General features: G+C 37.4%; 1 protein-coding gene across 1 annotated transcript in view; it reads left to right on the top strand.

Annotated features, from left to right (window-relative positions):
• The first annotated feature begins 690 nt into the window (after nt 1–690).
• Nucleotides 691–18,567, top strand: part of SLC30A8 (solute carrier family 30 member 8) — a 31,871-nt gene continuing 13,994 nt past the window's right edge. Inside the window, exons 1-3 of the mRNA XM_032316463.1 lie at nt 691–879; nt 8,768–8,967; nt 18,346–18,492. Of these exons, the coding sequence (XP_032172354.1) occupies nt 809–879; nt 8,768–8,967; nt 18,346–18,492 (418 nt within the window). The 5' untranslated portion in view covers nt 691–808. The remainder of the gene's footprint in view (nt 880–8,767; nt 8,968–18,345; nt 18,493–18,567) is intronic.

Raw genomic sequence — 18,567 nt, forward strand, 5'->3', positions numbered from 1 at the left:
CATTCCAGTTCTTGTAGGTATGACTGAGGGCTGTACTTTATTTAGAAGCTGAGTCTGCCCTTTTTCTGCCTGTCAGAAGGGCTTCAAAGCTGCCACACCAGGAACTGTTTCAGATTACAGACCATAGCAACTAATGACCCATGTCCTCCCTTCAGTAGTGAAAACCGAAAATGGTCCTAGGAGAGGAGAAGTAAATCCTGACAGCTGCTTAGAGGTCATCTTAGAACTAAATCTCAGGAGAAATGTCTTTAGGTTGAGAGAGAGGTTCCCCCCAAAAAACGGAAAGGAAAGGAAAGGGAAAAACACGAGACTAGCGCCCAGAAGGGTGTCTACAGCTCACCCAGGTGTGTTTTGAAGACCAAATCTCTACATCAGCAGTTAGCAGGAAGCCCAGGAGCTCCTCTACCTCTCAGCAAACAGTGGAATCAGATAGCATCGGAAGCACACTTGCGCGCATATACACACAGACAGACACGCAGACACACAGGCACACACACACAGACACACACACACACACGCACAGGCTTCACCTGATCCTTCCTGCAGGTCTCTGTAGGAAAGGAGTTTCTGTGCGTGAGAGAATAAGACCTGATGATGGTCCAAGAAGGCTGTAATTTTGGCACACCTACCAAGAACATTGATGTAGGAGGCTCGTTACTCTAAAGCCCAGAAGCCTTTTTATTTTTTTTCTTTAGAAAGTATGTGAATGATTGTAAGGCTGCTTTGCTTCCCAAACTGGGCAGTGAGGTAAAAACAACAGAAGCCACAACAACCACAAACAACAGCAGAAGCTTTCCTTCTGACCACCATGGAGTTTCTGGAAAGAACTTACCTTGTGAATGACAGAGCCACTAAGATGTATGCCTTCACCCTAGACAGGTAACTGATATCTGTTTCTGCTTCATGACTTTCTGTGTCTTGAGTATTCAATCAATCCTTAGATCCTACTGCTTCAAAATCAGAAACTTTTGCTATGCAACTCAGGGGCATTTTGCAAAATCGGATAAGCTGTTGACTGACGTGTATGATCCATATCCTGAAAAATGTAGGATTTGATTCCTTAAATATTATTAAGTACACAAAGGATATATTTTATTAATATATTTTTCATCTGTAGTTTAACTTTCAGAAAGCAGACATACATGATCTAATCTGTTTGCCTTTCTTTTCTTCAATTCTTCCCATTTTTAAAGTTCTAAGTAAATTTTACTAAATTATATTTAGAAAAGAATTAAGGCTTTTCAACTATGTGACAGAATTGGGGTTGCGTTGATTTTTAAACCAATTGCTGTTTTCTTAATCATGAAATGCCATAATCAGATGTACACAACCATAATGAATATAGCTGGGTTTAATGTCCTACGTAGTTCTGGTTCCATCTACTAGCTCCACAGTACAACATGCACAGTACCACATTCATTCATCTTCCTCTTAATAAACTACTATTAATTAAACACACCCAATACGTAACAGGAGGAAAACACGTCTACTCTCAGATCTCTGTCCTCTTGAAACTTTGAGCCTAACATGGAATGCACATAGAAAAGAGGCAATTGCAAAATACCGTAGAAGTGTCATTCTGGAGGTGTGTAATGAGAAGATCTCAAAGGAACTTAGGCGTTAGCTAGACTTTAGGGGTCAGAGAAAGCATTTCAGAAGTGATAGAGTAAGAACTGAAAAATGAAAGTGAGTTAGAGGAAAGTTAGGAAAACTCCTCATAGAAAATACAGTTAGGGGACATTTTCCAGTCTGAAATAATTTGCCTGGTAAAAACAGACACATTTAAGAATAAGAGTTTTGTGTGTTTGGGGAATTCAATCTGAATGAGGAACAAAGAGAGATATGCTTAGTACAGATGAATGAACGGAAATCTAAAATGATTTCGTGGTTAGGAGCAGAGCTTAGGAGAATACATACCCATTAGTAGTACGTGTAATGTTTGTGTTTGTTTCGTGGAACTAAATTCATATTCTGAAGAGGAGCAACATTGTGTTTGATAGCATCAAATGTTTGAATAACTGCAAAGGGACTTTTTTTTATAGGATCTTTATAATTTTGTTTTAAAAATATATGATACACAGACCTGTATCCCTGGGGCAAATAATACATTATATGTTAATAAAAATAATTAATAAAAAATACATGATAGAATCTAGCATATCTATTATCTCACATTATAAGAACTATTTTCTATTAGATGTGATTTATTAAGACCACAAATAACAAAATCTCATGTTAGGTCAGGCACAAATTTTAGACAACAAATTGTTTTTACTATAGGCACTGTTAATAGAGCATCTCTACATTATCAAAATAACACTATTTCCCTTCTCATTAAAATAGACCATTAATGCTCTGTTACACAAATAAGGCCAACCATTTATAGTTACAGGGTCTAGTGCTCGCTTCGGCAGCACATATACATATATAGTTACAGGGTCTCTTTCCCTTCCTAAATGGGTATGGTTTTCAGGATATGTTGATGAGAGAAACTATCAAACACATCTTTATTTTCTTTTCATATAGAAAGAGTTATACCTGGGAGAGATGATTTATGCCAATCTCTCCCTTATTTTACCAGTTAGGAACCTGAATGCCAAAGAGAAGAAGTGTCTTTCTTAAGGTCAGATGTCTAATTATGACAGAGCTGGGATCTGAACCCATGCCTTCTGTTTGTGAATTTAGTGTCAGCTTCTTCCTCTTCCACCTCTCCTTCCCACACATTTTCGCCTTGTGGCCTCCTGAATCCCTAATCTATTTCTCTCTGAGGACACATGGACCTTGATTTCTTATTTGCTTCCTTTTACCATCTTCCCCAACCACCTTTCTCATATATTTTATTCTGTCTCTATTTCCCAGACAACTTTGTCCTCTGATACTCCTTCTCTTTTCTTCTTATAATCAGGTTTCAATTTAAATTGTCAACAGCTATTGAGAAACTTAACCTGAAGGAATTTTTATTCTCTAATTCCACAAAAGGAGTGTTTCATTTATCTACTGCTGGGCTACCAACTAGTCTCAGAATGTAATAGCTTCAACAGCAATCATTTTATTATTTATAATTCTTGGGTCAGTGAGGTTTGTTCACGGGGCTGTATTCTGCTGGTGTCTGGGATGTGGAAAAAGTTCCAAGATGGCTTTACTCACATGTGTAGAAGCTTTATAATGGCTTTTGGTTAGTCTTCATTCTCCTTCCCATGACCTCAAACTTTTCCCCCTTAAAGGAACCTGCTACGTCCCTCCCTCCCAAATTCAAATTTTGAAACCTGAACTCCATGTGACTATGCTGGAGACAGGACCTTTAAAAGCCTGGTTAAGGTTAAATGAAGTCATTTGAATGGAGCCCTGATATGGTAGAACTGGTGTCTTCATAAGAGGAAAAGATACCAGAGATCTCTCCATCAGGTGAGGATATAGCAAAGTAGCCATTTACAGACCAGGAAGAGAGCTTTTGCCAGAAACTGAATTTTCCAGCACCTTAATCATGGAGTTTGAGTCTCCAAAACCATGAGAAAATAATTTTCTGTTGTTTAAGCTATCCGGTCTGTGATATTTTGTTATAGCAACTTGAGCATCTTTCACTGGATCAGATTGTGGAGTAATTTATGCCTTACGGCATTGCTGAAGACAGTCATCAATAACTGATTAAGTAGGTCAACAGTTGGATGTGATACCTATTTAGGCAGAGCAGCCAGAAGCTTAACAGTGAGACCACGGGAAGAGACAGTCAAAGCAAACATAGTTAAAATGATCAGCATCCTTGGGCTGGGTGGAGGAGATAAAGATGACTCTGTGTATGCCAAGGCTGCACCCTCTTGGGAAGAATAACAGACATTCCTCATGTAGGGGACATCAGAGGAAAGAGAGTCCACTTAATTAGACAAATAAGCAATATTAAGCAAATAATAGAGCAAACAAGTAAACATCAGCAGCAATGGATCTTTAGGAATCAGAATACAGAATTGTTACTGTGTATTATCTAAAACATCCAATTTCAGGTTAAATATAAGACCTGGAAAGAAACAGCAAAAAATAACCCAAACACAGTAAAAAGAGCAGGTAATAGAAACTACCTTTAAAAGAGCCCAGATGTTGGACTTAGCATTCAGAGATTTCAGAGTAGTCATTATAAATATGATTGAAGAATTAAATGAAATCATGTTTAAAAAATTAAAGAGAGATTTGATGGCAGTGTCTCATCAAAAAATGTCAATAAAGAGAAAGAAATTATATAAAATAAGAGCCAAATGGAAATTCTGAGGTTCAAAGTACATTAAGTAGAATAAAAAATTTGCTAAAGGGGCTCACCAGTAGATATGAACTGACAGAATAATCAGTGAACTTGAAGATAGATCAACAGATATGCAACATAAGAACACAGAGAAGAAAACAAGGAGGAAAAAGTAACAAAACCTCAAGGAAATGTGGCACATCATCAAATGTCCTAACACACATGTAATGGGAAGACCAGAAGGAGAGGAGAAAAAGGAGGAGAGAAATATGCAATACATTTTGAGAATATTCAAAATATTCGAAGAAATAATGGTTAGAATTTTCCAAAATTTGGTGACAGTATTAATTTACACATCCACAATGGTTAACAGGCTCTAAGAAGAATCAAAGAAAACAGATCTACACTCTGACATATTATAGTGAAAATACTGAAAGCAAAACACACAGAAAAAATCTTGAAAGCATCAAAAGAGAAAAAAAGATTCATCATATTCAAAAGCACCTCTGTAAGATCAATGTCTGACTTCTAGCAGAAACAAAGTACCTGGAAGGCAGGGGAATGACATATTCAAAGGGCTAAAAGAAAAAAAGAACTGCCAACCAATCAGTTTATATCCAGAAAATCTATCTTCTAAAATAAAGGTAAAATGAAGACATTTCCCAGATGAGCAAAAACTGAGAAATTTTTTTTGCTAGCATAATCACTAGGGAAAAATTTCAGACTGAAAATAAATGACAACAGGCATTAACTTGAATCAACACACAAAAGCCAAATAGCATCAGTAAAGGTAATTATGAAAGACAGCATATTTACTCTTTCTTCTCTTAACTGATTTAAAGGTAAGTTGCATACATAGCATATATATAATATTAGATGAAATGTTGAAGATAGAGAAAGATACAAACTACCAAACTAACTCAAGAGAAAAGAGACAATCCAAGATCTGTAACAAATAAATAACTAAACAAAAACTTAGTAATAAGGAAACTCCATGCAAAGAAAATTCTAAACCCAGATGTCTTCACTGGTGGTCTTTACCAAATACATAAAGTAGAATTAATACCAATTCTTCACAAATTCTTCCAAAACAGAAAACGGAATGAACATTTTCCAACTTATTCTATATTTCAATATTTCATTTATAGCAAAATAAAAAGATACCACAAGAAAATAAAACTATACATCAATACACCTTATAAATAAACATAAATTCAAAAATCCCTCTACCCAACACTAACAAACTGAACACAAGATATAAAAAAATTATGAACTATGGTGAAGTCAGATTTATCCCAGTGATGCATATTTGATTTAGCATTTGAAATACAATGAAAGTAATATACCACATTAATAGAATAAAAGACAAAACCCACCATATGATTATCTCACTAGATGCAGAAAAAGCATTCGATAAGACTCAACAGCATTTCATTATGGTGACATTCACCAAACAAAGAATAGAAGGGAACTTTTTCAACCTGATAAAAAGCATCCATGAAGCTAACATTAAACTTAGTAGTAAAGATCTGAAAGCTTTCCCTTAACATCAGGAACAAGACAAGGATGCCCATTTTTCTGTGTGTTCTAGCCAGGGAAAACAGGTAAGATAAAAATAAAAATAAAAATAAAAATAAAAAGCATCCAGATTGGAAAGGAAGAAATAAAATTTAATACTATTTGCAGATGACATCAACTGGTATAAAAAAATCCTACAGGATCCAATTTTTATGGAGCCTCTGAAGCCCACCTTTGGATCTCTTGCTTAGTATTTCAAGGAGCAATCTCAGCTCAAAGTAAGTTAATATTAGAGTCTAGGACAACAAAACAGTATTTAAAGATAAAAAATTGGCCAGGTTTCTTGCCTTTTCTTCCTATGGCATTGCCCTGAGGCTGTACCCTTAGTAGGATTCCTGCCTTGGTCTGACATCTGCACTGCTCCAGAATAAGTTCTTTCTCCTCCTTACTTACCACCTGGTTTTCTCTGGCCACAAGATTCATGAAAAATATAAATAAAGCAAAGCTTCACATGACATCAGCAAATCAGTGGTCGTATGAATACTGTCAGAACAATCAGTGACCCTGACTTGCTCATGTTGCCTTCTCAGCATGAAGGAAGAGGAAACCTCTATCATGCTTTCTTTTTGGTTCTCAGGCTCCTCTGAGTTGATGGTCATTCGTGACCCACACTGCTACATGATATATTTGTTATTATCAGGGTATGTATTACATTGCAAAGGCAAGAATGTTTAGATACAAATAGTCTAGGTGCTTTTTGCCAAATGGTTCCTATTCCAGCAAAGGAGATTATTTGCAACTGTTAGAATGTTCAAAATCCTTAGTGCTATTAACATTATCAGTACAAACATTCCAAAGTCAATTTGGTGATATATACAAAAATCCTTAAAAATAGAGATACCTGTTGACCAAATAATTCCCCTTTTACAGTTACATTTTGAGAAGATAATAATATACTGAGTAAAGATTAACCATAAAGATCAACAGCCCCACCTATATGAGCAAACAACTGGGAAAGAATGAAGTGTTTAATAAGAGGAAATCAGTTCATTATGTATGACATATTTTTATTAGATACAGTGCTCTCTATATGTTAGAAATAATAGTGTAGAATATTTAATAAATTGAGAAAATGGCAACAACACATTTAGCTAAGAATCATGTTCCAAAGCTGTATCTTCAGTAGGATCCTAGGGTGACACTGTCATTTCATCCATAACCCATTTCAGCCTGTCCCCACTGAGTTGCAGTCGTATGATTTGGGTAGCATCTACCCCAATCTCAGCTCCAGGAGTCAGCATGGTAGGGATTAGCCAATCTGATTATAACAAGGTCTAAGCCAATGAGCCCATCCACATTCCTCTGGCTATAAAGGTTGGTTCTCATTTGGCCAAATCAGCATGCAACCCAGGACTCTTGCTTAGGTATTGGGAATGGACATTCTCTCTGCTTGTATAAGACAAGGCAGGTGCACAATTCTGATTACCCGGGGCAGCCATTTCACTACCATGGGGAAAACCAGCCTGCGGTTAAAGTATACTTGAGAATGCAGTAGGATGCATGTGGATTCCTAAATCAGGCTAAAGACTGATACATCTCAATGTTTTCAGTTGCAGAACCAATAATTCCCATTGAATAGCATGAGCTTTGTTTTCAGTACTTTTAACCAAAAACATGCTAATTACACATTCTGATTATGTTTTTAAAAAGTGTGTTTATATATTACAAAGCTAAGCACAAAAATATCAGTAAAAATTATCTTTTGGAAGTAAGGTTACCAGTGATTTTCCCCTTGCTTTGTTGCTTTTCTGTAATTCTAGATTTTCTGTAATGAATGTATACGTTAGTTTATTCAGGAAAAACCCAAATATAATGATAATTAGAGTCATAATAATTATCATAATCTAAGCCAAAACCTTCAGAGCTTTAATTCCAGATGGTGATAAGACAAATGAGCTCTCCAAGTGGAGGTGAATTTATTTTTCTTTTTATACCTTTCAAAGTCATGAAATCTAATTTCTTAATTCTAAGAATCTTATTAATCTCTTCTAATAAGTTTATTAAGGAAATGAAAGTCTGATCAGCTCAAGATCCATGGACATTGATACTGGCATCAGTAAAGGTTGGTTTCAGGTGTCCTGAAATTCAGGTAGGGAGGCAGGGTGGAACCCAGTGGAAAAAACACTAGACTTAGAATCCCAGTTCTGCTGTTTCTTGATTATTTGGCCTCAGGCAATTACTTAACCTCTCTGAACTTTGATTACTTCAGGTAAAAAACTATATAATATTCTATAATATGCTCCACTGTGATTTGGACTTAATGTTATCTATGTAATCTTTCCATCTACGAAATTCTAGAGTTCTATACATGGTTCCAAATAATGCTTTATATTTGAGAAGAACTGACAGGTGCTGCCTGCTTTAGGAAGTATAAGTAAGTTCAACTCCCAATACAGATTTGATAGATTGAGAGAGATCGTCTGCAAAGCTGTGTTAAGATGGTTTCTGAGAGTCCACATGGATTCAGCAGGAGAAGGAGAAAATGATCTATTAACACTGTTGTTGTGGAGAATGGGAGAATTTTGGCATTTAATAGTGAGTATTTGAATCATCAACCTGGCTTCCATGCACATAGCCAATATTGCGCTGCCCACTCCCCCCTTTTTAATTTGTAACACAGGATCCAAAATCTTTTCAAAGCCCAGTAATTTGGAAGGAAATGCATCAAAGTGTATCTGCTTCCCTTCACCTGTTCCTCTGACATTTCTTAGTCACTGCTGGTATAGACTGAATAAGACCTTGGGTGAATAAAAGCAAAACCTTTAGTAGTTGAGAATTTGAAGGAAATTTCTTGCTTGTTCCTTACACTGGATATTTCTTGTGGAAGGAGCTGTGAACAGCAACCTCCCAGCTAGTTAGCAGATGTCCCACTCTCAGTTCTGAGAATGGGCAGGGCTGACAGCGACTTATTTGTTTGCAACCATGCTCACTTCTTGCTTTGGTCAAACTCATCCACAGTGTGGAACTCCAGCAGAAAGCCTTGAATAAAGATCAATGTCCTGGAGAGAAGCCAGAGGAGCTGGAGTCAGGAACCATCTATCACTGCCACAACAACTCCAAGGCCACAGAGAACAGAGCAAACAAGCAAGTCTACGCCAAGTGGAAACTCTGTGCTGCTTCAGGAATATGCTTTGTTTTCATGATTGCCGAGGTCGTGGGTGAGTATTACTTAAAAGGACTTTTCTGATTAAACAAGCAAACAAACAAAAACCTCATATCACTGCAGGAGGGTTATACAAGTTCCCCTTTTAAAGGAAGATTTCCTATTTTTTGTAAGCACTGAGTAAGTGCAGAGTAAGCTCATTGTAGATACAGTGGAAAATATTAGGAAACAAAATAAAATTGATCACCATCCCACATTCGAATAATAACCTCTAATAACATTGTGCAGTATTTTTGTACAATACATTTTTCTATTCATAACTCCGTTTCCTTAACATAACTGAGAGCATGCTGAATGCTTTTGACTATGCCATCAAATACTCTTCAAAAACATTTTTATGCCTGAATAATATTCTATAATATGCTCCACTGTGATTTACATAACCATCTCTCTATTAGAAATTCAGGGAGGTTTTTTTCCCTGCTATGGACAATGCTGCAGTGAAAACTCATGAATAAAAGTCTGCCTGCCTCTCTGGTTAATCCCTTGAAAGAGATTCCCAACAGTGGAAAATTGATTGAAGGATATAAATATTTTTATTACTTCTTGATGCATATTGCCAAACTGCTATCCAGAAAGCTGGATAGCAATTCATATGTCTGCCTACTGTATGTAAGAATGATTCTCCAAATCTTTACCAGAACTTATTTTAATCTTTTAAAAATCTTTGTTAATGTATAGGTGAATATGCTTTATTTTATTCATTTTTTTGGTTACCGTTAAAATATTTTTTGCATGCTTATTAGTAATCTAGATTTCCCTATGTTGATGCATTTCCTGCTTGCCTGTTAATGTTTCCCATTCATTTGCTTTTAGATAAGTTTATAATGCTATATATTGATTTCTGGGAGCTCTTTATATAGTTAGGATATTGAATGTTTTATATTTAAGTACTTTTTCAGTTTATTGTTTACTTTTAAATTTTTATTTTGATGTAGATAAGTTTTAAATTTTATGTATGTAATTGTACCAAACATTCCATTTTGAGCTAACTTCTTTTATTGCTTTTTCATTATGTTAGTGCTTTGGTCCCCGGCTACTGAGAAGATAAACACCATTTTGTTGTTCAATGTTTTGCCTTTAATTTTAAATCAGTGTGGGATTAGATTTGCTCTAAGGACTAAAAATTCTTTTTCTAAATGGCTAACAAAGTTTTCAGCATTATTTCTGGAAAAATTAATTACTCCTTCCATTGATTTTTGATGTTTCTTTAATCAATTATCAATATCTCTGAAAGAATAAGGGTTTGGTTCTAAGGTATTTCATTGATCTGTATTGTTCTTCTCTGTTATTAGTAACACATTTAATTAACGTAGATCTACGTGTCACAATATCTGTTGTTCTTTCTTCACTATTCCTTGTTTAACAGAAAAAAGGAAAAGCCCATTTATTTCTGTTTATTATTCTAATTAAACATGAAAATCATTGTGTTCAGTTCTCTCCAAAATTGTATTATGATTTTACTGGAATGTAAGTTAATTTGGAAACACAAATCTTTTTAAAATACTCAGTTTTGTCCTCTAGGAAAATGGTATGTTTCTCCATTTATCCCAATTTATCCATTTATCTCTAATTTGTTTTGTGATTTTAATTAGTGGCATATTTGTATGTTTTAATAAAGGGGCAGCCTATTTCTTGCCAGGGTTATTAGGATGTGTTCGATTTACTCTTTCCAGAGGTGAGCGGTGTCTTCCTTTTTTGCATGTCCTCTTTTCTAGGTCTTTACTTTGTGTATTCTGGAAAGTTTTCCATTTTGCAGGTTCATTTTATTCTCATCAGTGTATCTGCATTATTTTCCTTCTAAATGTATCTCAACCCACTTCCTTTGTTCCTCTCTCAACCATCCTCCCATCTCCTAGGAGATAACACGCACTTGTGCAAAAAAACCATATTTCTCTTCTTTTTCAATAATTATATCTCTTCTTCTGTATGTTTCATAATTTATAAGATACTACATAATATCTTATGCTAAATCAAATCTTCTGTCCAACTCTCTAGCTGTTAAATGAAATGTTTCCTGAGAGGATATTTTCATTATGTGAATGAGGTTTTTAAATGATTAACAAATAACCAAGGATACTTATTGATTTTTATCAAGTATTTTTTCTTTTAAACACACTCTTAAAATTTTTTGACTCATTGTTGATGTGTTTCATATTCAGAGATTTCCTAATATGATATGGTCTTTGCATTTCTGGCATCGTAATGCCATCATTATGGTGCTAGAAATCACCTGGCATCATCTCCTCAATGCTTATTATGGGCCAGAAGCTGTGATGAGTGGTTGCCGTTGTGTTACCTTCCTTAATCCTGTCAAAATCCCTGAGAGGTAGGTCTTCCTCTTATTAATTGCACTATAGAGATGAGGAATCTGAAATGCAGAGTCAAGTACTCTACTTGAGTAACACACCTTGTAAGTGGGCAGGCATTCTAATTCAGGGGCTCAAATTCCTGGACTGTCATTACTGTGCCCCTCAAATAGCCTAGCCTGTGGTGGACCATTCTTTCAATGCCTTGCTCAATCTGGGTCACTCGTACATCCATTAGGATTTTTTATCTTTATTGATGATTGAAATTGATAGTTTTGTTTGGAGCTACTTTTCTAAGTTTTTGAATTAGAGTTATGCATATTAAAATGAAAACTTTAGTTTTAATGGTACCTTATTTTAATAAAAAAATAGAAATAATTTATATAACACTGTAATTATCTCTTCCTTTTTTAAAAGAAGTCCCTGGCAAACTATCTAGGTTTGGAGACATTCTTGGAAATAATTTTTAAAATATATTTATTAGCTTCCTCCTCATTTTTTGAGGTACTCAAAATTTCTACTGCTCCAGCAAATTTTGGTCTTTTATGTTTTTCCGAAGTCAGCCATCTAATAGAAATTTTCCAATCTATTACCATACATTGGAACATGACAGTTTCACATTAACATTCTCTTGTTTATTCTAGCTACTTTCTCATTTTAATATTGTTTATATATTTTCTTTTCCTTGATTTAACTTGATAGATGTCTAGTTTCTTTACATTATTTATATGTGTATGTCTATGTGTGTATAGAATAAATTATCTAAATTTTTCTTCTATTTTTTAAAATTAATTTATTTTCAGCATAACAGTATTCATTATTTTTTCACCACACCCAGTGCTCCATGCAATCCATGCCCTCTATAATACCCACCACTTGACCCCAACCTCCCACCCCCTCGCCACTTCAAACCCCTCAGATTGTTTTTCAGAGTCCATAGTCTCTCATGATTCACCTCCCCTTCCAATTTACCCCAACTCCCTTCTCCTCTCTAACTCCCCACGTCCTCCATGCTATTTGTTATGCTCCACAAATAATTCACAATTTTGGCTTTAAAAATATTTGTTGGTTCCTCTTTCTTCAAGGTGGTAGTCTTATTGTGTTTTAGTATCTTGAGTTGTATATTTCTCTAATTCTTTTTATCCTTTCTTTTTATTAATAATAAAATTATGTTTAGTTATGAACTTAGTCTGAACGTTTTTATATGCAATGTAGCTCATCTATTATTCCCCCTCCCCAAATAAAAAAAAAGAACACTAGGAACACCCTGGCACGTGGTACCATAAGATATTCTTACTCCATTACCAGAATTACCTGTTACACTCTTACCAATATTTTTGATTAATTTTCCTTTACCCAAAAGGTGGGCTAAATTAATGATAATCTAAGACTGGAGGAAAACAGAACCTGTTATAGTTTTTGTTTTTGTTTTGTTTTTGTTTGGTTTGGTTTTGTACTATCACAGCTAACAATCAGAATTAATTGGTTTCTTAAACCTCTTGAGTCTTATGACCTATATATTCATACTCAGACTTTAATACTTTCTGAAAACTGGAAAAGAACTTAGACTCATGCAGTCCAAGAAAAACCCAGGGTTGACACATAATTTTCCAGTCAAAGATTATAAAAGTAATTGATACCACATACTTTCTAGAGCCAGGCTAAGTCTTTTGAAGGAACCAACGTAATAGCTTGATGAAGTTGCAAAGAATTTACTTCGACTAGTTCCAATCTAAAAATTCACTTGGAAAATCCACTAACATTTATGCCAGGGGTATGTGTGTATATATATATATATATATATATATATTATTAGTTAAATTCATAAGATCGTAGACAGTATTCTATTGTTCATGTAGGAGATAGATAAAAAGGAAAATTTAAAAAACAGAACCTATCCAGAATGTGGCTTTAAAAAGGTGGTATTCTGGAAATTCATAGCTTTCCAGATAAAATACTGGCATCACTGCATGCAAACACAGGTCCGCAAGCTGTAGACACTGGCTTTTTCTCTCCAGTACTTTCCCTCTCTGCTGTCCCCAGCATCCATGTAGATGCTGAGAACAGATGGCATCTTCTCTCCAGGTGATGTCTCTTCAACAGTCTGAAATGGGATGGTCTTCCACTCATAAAACTCACTTTTCTCCTTGTGCTTTTCCTTTGCCCTGTCATGTTGCTTTAAAATGACTTATACTTTTAGGGGAGAGGGATGAAAAACTATTCACTTGGAGTGAACAAATCAATCTTCCTCTTCTCTCTCATTCTTAATCGTTAATTAGTCCGTAAGTTCTATTCTGGCTTCAGTTTGGAGCCAGAAGAAAGTGATGTTGTCAGTAAAGGAATGAAGCGGAAACTGACAGACTCATTTAGAATTCGAGCTGCACTCATTTTGAAAGGATCTCTCTCAAACACTGCTCTCGTCATGTTAAATCTGTCTTCAGAATTTCAACGGTTCCACTTTGCCTAGTTCAGTGTTGCACCATGTTTCCCCCAACACGGCAAGCACAGGAAACATTACTGTACTGGGGTAGACCCACAGGCGTGCTGTAGCCGGGAGAGGCTGGTTCAGGGGCTCTCTCTGTGCTAGGGGCACTTGGCAACCCCAAGTGCAAAGAGAGCAACATATTCAAATGCGCTGGCGTTCCGGGAAAAAAATGAAAAATTCTTACTTTGACTTTCAAGTCATCCCACCATCTGGCTGCCGAAGTGACCATTAATCTCTTTCTTTTATGACGTCACTAATGACTCTTCTGTTTCACCTATTTACCTGTCCTGTGCAAAATAACCATTGTATCTTAAAGTCTCTGTAGCTTTTGCTTATGTCTTTTTATTTGGATGGAAAAGGCCTCTCCTCATTCCCCACACTCGTCAAAACCCTAATCCTCATTCAAGACCTCAACCAGACCTCACCTGAAGCCATTCTTGACCAGGTCAGAGAAAGAAACTGTTATTCCCTGGTCACTTTTGGGAATCTGGGAGGGTCCTCATACAGGGTGTGAGATTTGAGACAGGCCTCAAAGTTTGAGTAGGAAATGAAAAGTGGGCTAAGAGGGAGATGAAAAGTCCTTGCAGAGGGAGGCCTCATGAGCAGTACCTGATCACTGCCGTGGTCCAGGAGGCAGTAGATATCAGCTTTGCCTGGACAGATTTTAAGTGGGTAGGTTAGCAATAGGACAGGAAATCTATACCGTTGGAAAGAATTCAAGTGATTCTTGATGTGTAGCTTCATCTGGGGGCCACTGTTTGCAGTGGTCAAAGATTGCTTGTTGCAGAAGCTTCCTTGTACTCACTGTGCTGACTGCAGTTCTGGTCCTCTTAGACCAAGAAACTCATGCTCAGAGACAAGGCTGGGTATGACATGCCAAGTGAGACTATTCAGAGTCTCTGGGTCTTTCTTATAGGGAGACTAGAGAGAGGGGAAAGCTCTCTATCCTCTACAAATATTCTGCTGCGTATACACTCTACAGTGCTGTTTGACCTTTTGGCTGCAGTTTCATGTTAGGATCTTACAGTGTGAATGATGGTGCACAGCTCTACATGATTGGCCCATCAGGAGTTTCACATGGTTATTGGGGTTGTGCCATTGGCAAAGCCAGGCAAGCTGCAAAGACAGAAATAGAAAAACTTCAGATGAAAGAAATGACCTGCAGTGATGTTGTTAAAGAAGTTGCAAAAATAATTTACATAGTACATGATGAAGTTAAGGATAAAGCTTTTGAACTAGATCTCAGCTGGGTTGGTGAAATAACTAAAAGAAGACATGAAATTGTTCCAAAAGATATAAAGGAAGAGGCAGAGAAATATGCTAAGGAACCATTGAAGGAATAAGATGAATCAGATGATGATATTACGTAACATTTCAGCACCTATTTTAAATTTCTAATACAGTCCCATGTAATAACTCTTGAGCCCTGTGGATTATCTACCAATTTTTATTAAATTTTTGTCTTGTAACAAAAAAAAAACCTAGAGCTTTTTTTTGGTTATATATAAACCTGGAGCTTCCCAAGTCCAACCTTCCTTGCTAAGGGCAAAGTAGTCTATCTCCAGTAAGACAATAAATATCATAGAGACAGAGCAGAGCCCCCAAATGTATTTTGAACTTTAGGATTAGGCTGCACTTGATCCAATCCTGCCCAGATTTGTTCTCAGTTTTTGTTGTGTGCCAGTAAATCATCATTTTGTTGTTGTTGCTGAAGGTGGTTTGAGTCAGGCATTTATGACTTACAACTGGACCCCTCTAAGCTCTTATCTAAGTCAGTGATGTAAGATAAAAGATGGCGAGTGAAGAGCAGAACTAGAATGGTAGTTGGGTTCAAGAAAGACCATGAGGTCTGGCTGGAGAATCTGATTAATTCTGCAGGCCTTGCCGAATAACTGACATTTAGAACAGGGGAGAACCAGGTCATGGGGCTGTGTTTCGAGAGAGAATTGGCCACAGAGCGGACTGGTGGAAGTAATTAAAGAAGGCAATGAACATTAGTGTGTCTGCTGTCAAGGGGCCTTTGGAGCTGTTGAACTGGGAATCTTTCTGATGACTTGTGAAAATTCCTAATTATGGGAAGGCCTTAACATGCATATATAAATGTGTATCCCTATTTAAAAAGACAGACATATGGACACTGAGAATTCACAAGAATCAGCTCAAGGATGGCCAGCACTGGAAGCAACTGAGAATGGTCGGAGAAAGATGTGCTGAAGGAGGATTGTTTAGGGTGTGAAGCAGAGTTGGGGGACCCAGGGGATTGCTAGACAGGAAAGCAGAGCTGGGAGTGGCCTGGGAAAGACAGTTAAGTATCTCAGAGTACAAGACTTCTCCCAGAGAAAGCTATGGCTGGGTGGTTTGATAACCACAAGCTTTACTGATAAGGAGGCTTACTTTGTACTACCATCAGAGTATCTCAGAGGCTTAGGCTCATTATATTTTTTGAGGTTCCTGGTATTAAAAATTTTTTTAAGTGTCCAAACACATCTATGCAAAATGCGGTGTGTTTTAAATACTTGTTAAGTAATAACTCTCTGCATTGAGCTTTTGATAGTATAATTTTGTTCTTATAGTATAATAATGCTATTGTCATATATATTATTAATATACTATTATATAGTATAATAATGCTATTCATAAGACAGTTAAAGGATTTTAAAAATATGAATTTATAGCAGACAGCAGTGTCGTCTAGTAACGGGACACAGGCTAATGTTGTCAGTTTTGCTTCTTTCATTCTGGTCAGAATGTCTCTGTTCTCCACAGAGCTTGCCTTGTGTACTTAACTCCCACTCTCTGAGCCTGAGGTGAGTATGAGATGCTGGCCCAATGGCTCCCCCAATGGCCTCTCACCCCACAGGCCCTAAGAAGAGTGCATTTCCAGAACTTAGTCCTTAGTGCCTCGCCTGACTTGTTATCAGTACACTGTTTTCTCCATCTTGTCAATAATCCATACATGAGAGCTCCTGCCTTCCTCATGGCCTCCTTGTATTTCCTTGGCTCTTACTGTTGTGCCTTAACCTCCAGCTTCTCCTCCCTTCAGGTCTGCCTCCACATTGTCGGCCAAGATCTCTCTCCAACTCAGATCTGAGTATGTCACAACCTCGCCTCGAAATCATAGTAGATACCCCATCCCATAGGATAACATTCACATTCTTTTTTTTTAACATTCAAATTCTTTAGCCTGATATTGTTTCCCACAAGTGGGTCCCCCACCCACGTTTCCACTCCTATTTCTGGTTATTCCTCCGATACGCCACACCTCTCGTTTTTCCACAATGGCGCCATCTTCTTTCATTTCTGTTTGCTCTTTCTGCGCTTACCCTTTCCTGAAAAACTCTTCCCTTCTAGCTCAGTCTTACCCCTCCTTCTTGTGAAAAGTTCCTCAGTGCTCCTGAGGAGAGCAGTTGTCTGACCCTCCAGCCCACCGCCAATGTCTTCAGCACAGCGAATGTTGGACGATGAGGGCACTGAAGACAGGGACTGCAATGTGTTTAACTTTATCTTTGTATACCCCATCCCTGTACTGCACACAAGAAGGGCTCAATAAACACCAGCTGGGTGGCTGCGTTCATTGTAATACCCCACGCTTTTCAGAAGCAAATGCGAGTTCAGTCAGAAACTATCTCTTGGACCCAGTTTTCTCCATAGGACTCAGCATGATTGCTCATGGTTTTCTGGACTGTTCTTATAAGTAGCAATGATGGTTGCAAAATGATTCTCACTTCCCGGGCCTCCATATAAATAGGCTTCTTCCAAAGCAAGTTCTTTTTCTCACTCAGTTGCCTCATGATTCAGCTGAGCCTGTTGAAGAGCCCTCATAGGACTCCATTTCCTTGCCTTAAGCTACAACTGGAGCCCAGAACATGGAGTGGTCACCATGGTTCTTTGCTGAGATGGTGGACGGCTTCTCATCGGCATGTAGCCATTCTTCATGGAAGAAATAATGCATTATTAACACAGCTTTATTATCAGACCTGAGTTTGGCAGACAGAACAACATTAGAGGAAAATTGGAAGAAAAGCTGATTTGTTAGCAAAATGTTGCTTTTTTGGCTAATGAATCATGCTGATTTTTTGCACTGACAGCTCAGTAACAAGCTTGAACACTACTTTGCTTCAGACCATTAAACTTTGACAAACCAGTTATTAACTACAGCTAGAGCCAGTGGTCTGTGGGGATTATTGCAATTATGAGCCATATATGTAATTTTTAAAAATCATTAGTTGAGACAAGGTGAGTCTGATGATAGAGGGGCTGGTGACTGATAGTCCCTGTTGCCTCGTCATACGCAGGCAATAACCAGCTGCTGGAAAGACAGTGGGTCAGCAATAGCTCTTTTTGGGGGAGAAGTAGTAAGAGCAACAAAGATTGAGCTCCGACAACGAGGCCTGTTTGGGAAGGAAGAGACAAAAATTTCTTATCAAATGGGAAGAAGAGGTAGATGGAATCCATGTTAAGACTTTTTCTCATAAAGTTTTGTGAGACTGTGGCATCATTCACCAGCTAGGGTTAGTATGTATGTGACACTAGTTGCATTCTGGGTCCCTAATCCCATGGAATGTTCTGCCTCCCCTAGGTGGGCACATGGCCGGGAGTCTTGCTGTCCTCACAGACGCTGCCCATCTCTTAATTGACCTGACCAGTTTCCTGCTCAGTCTCTTCTCCTTGTGGTTGTCATCAAAGCCCCCTTCGAAGCAGCTGACATTTGGATGGCACCGGGCAGGTACAGCTCACCCACTGAGCATTCATGGCCAAGGAGCTGGGCAGTCAGACCAAGGATAAAAACAGAAGAGGCAAA

Source organism: Mustela erminea, chromosome 16 (assembly GCF_009829155.1).
Source record: "Mustela erminea isolate mMusErm1 chromosome 16, mMusErm1.Pri, whole genome shotgun sequence".
NCBI classification, from domain to species: Eukaryota; Metazoa; Chordata; class Mammalia; order Carnivora; family Mustelidae; genus Mustela; species Mustela erminea.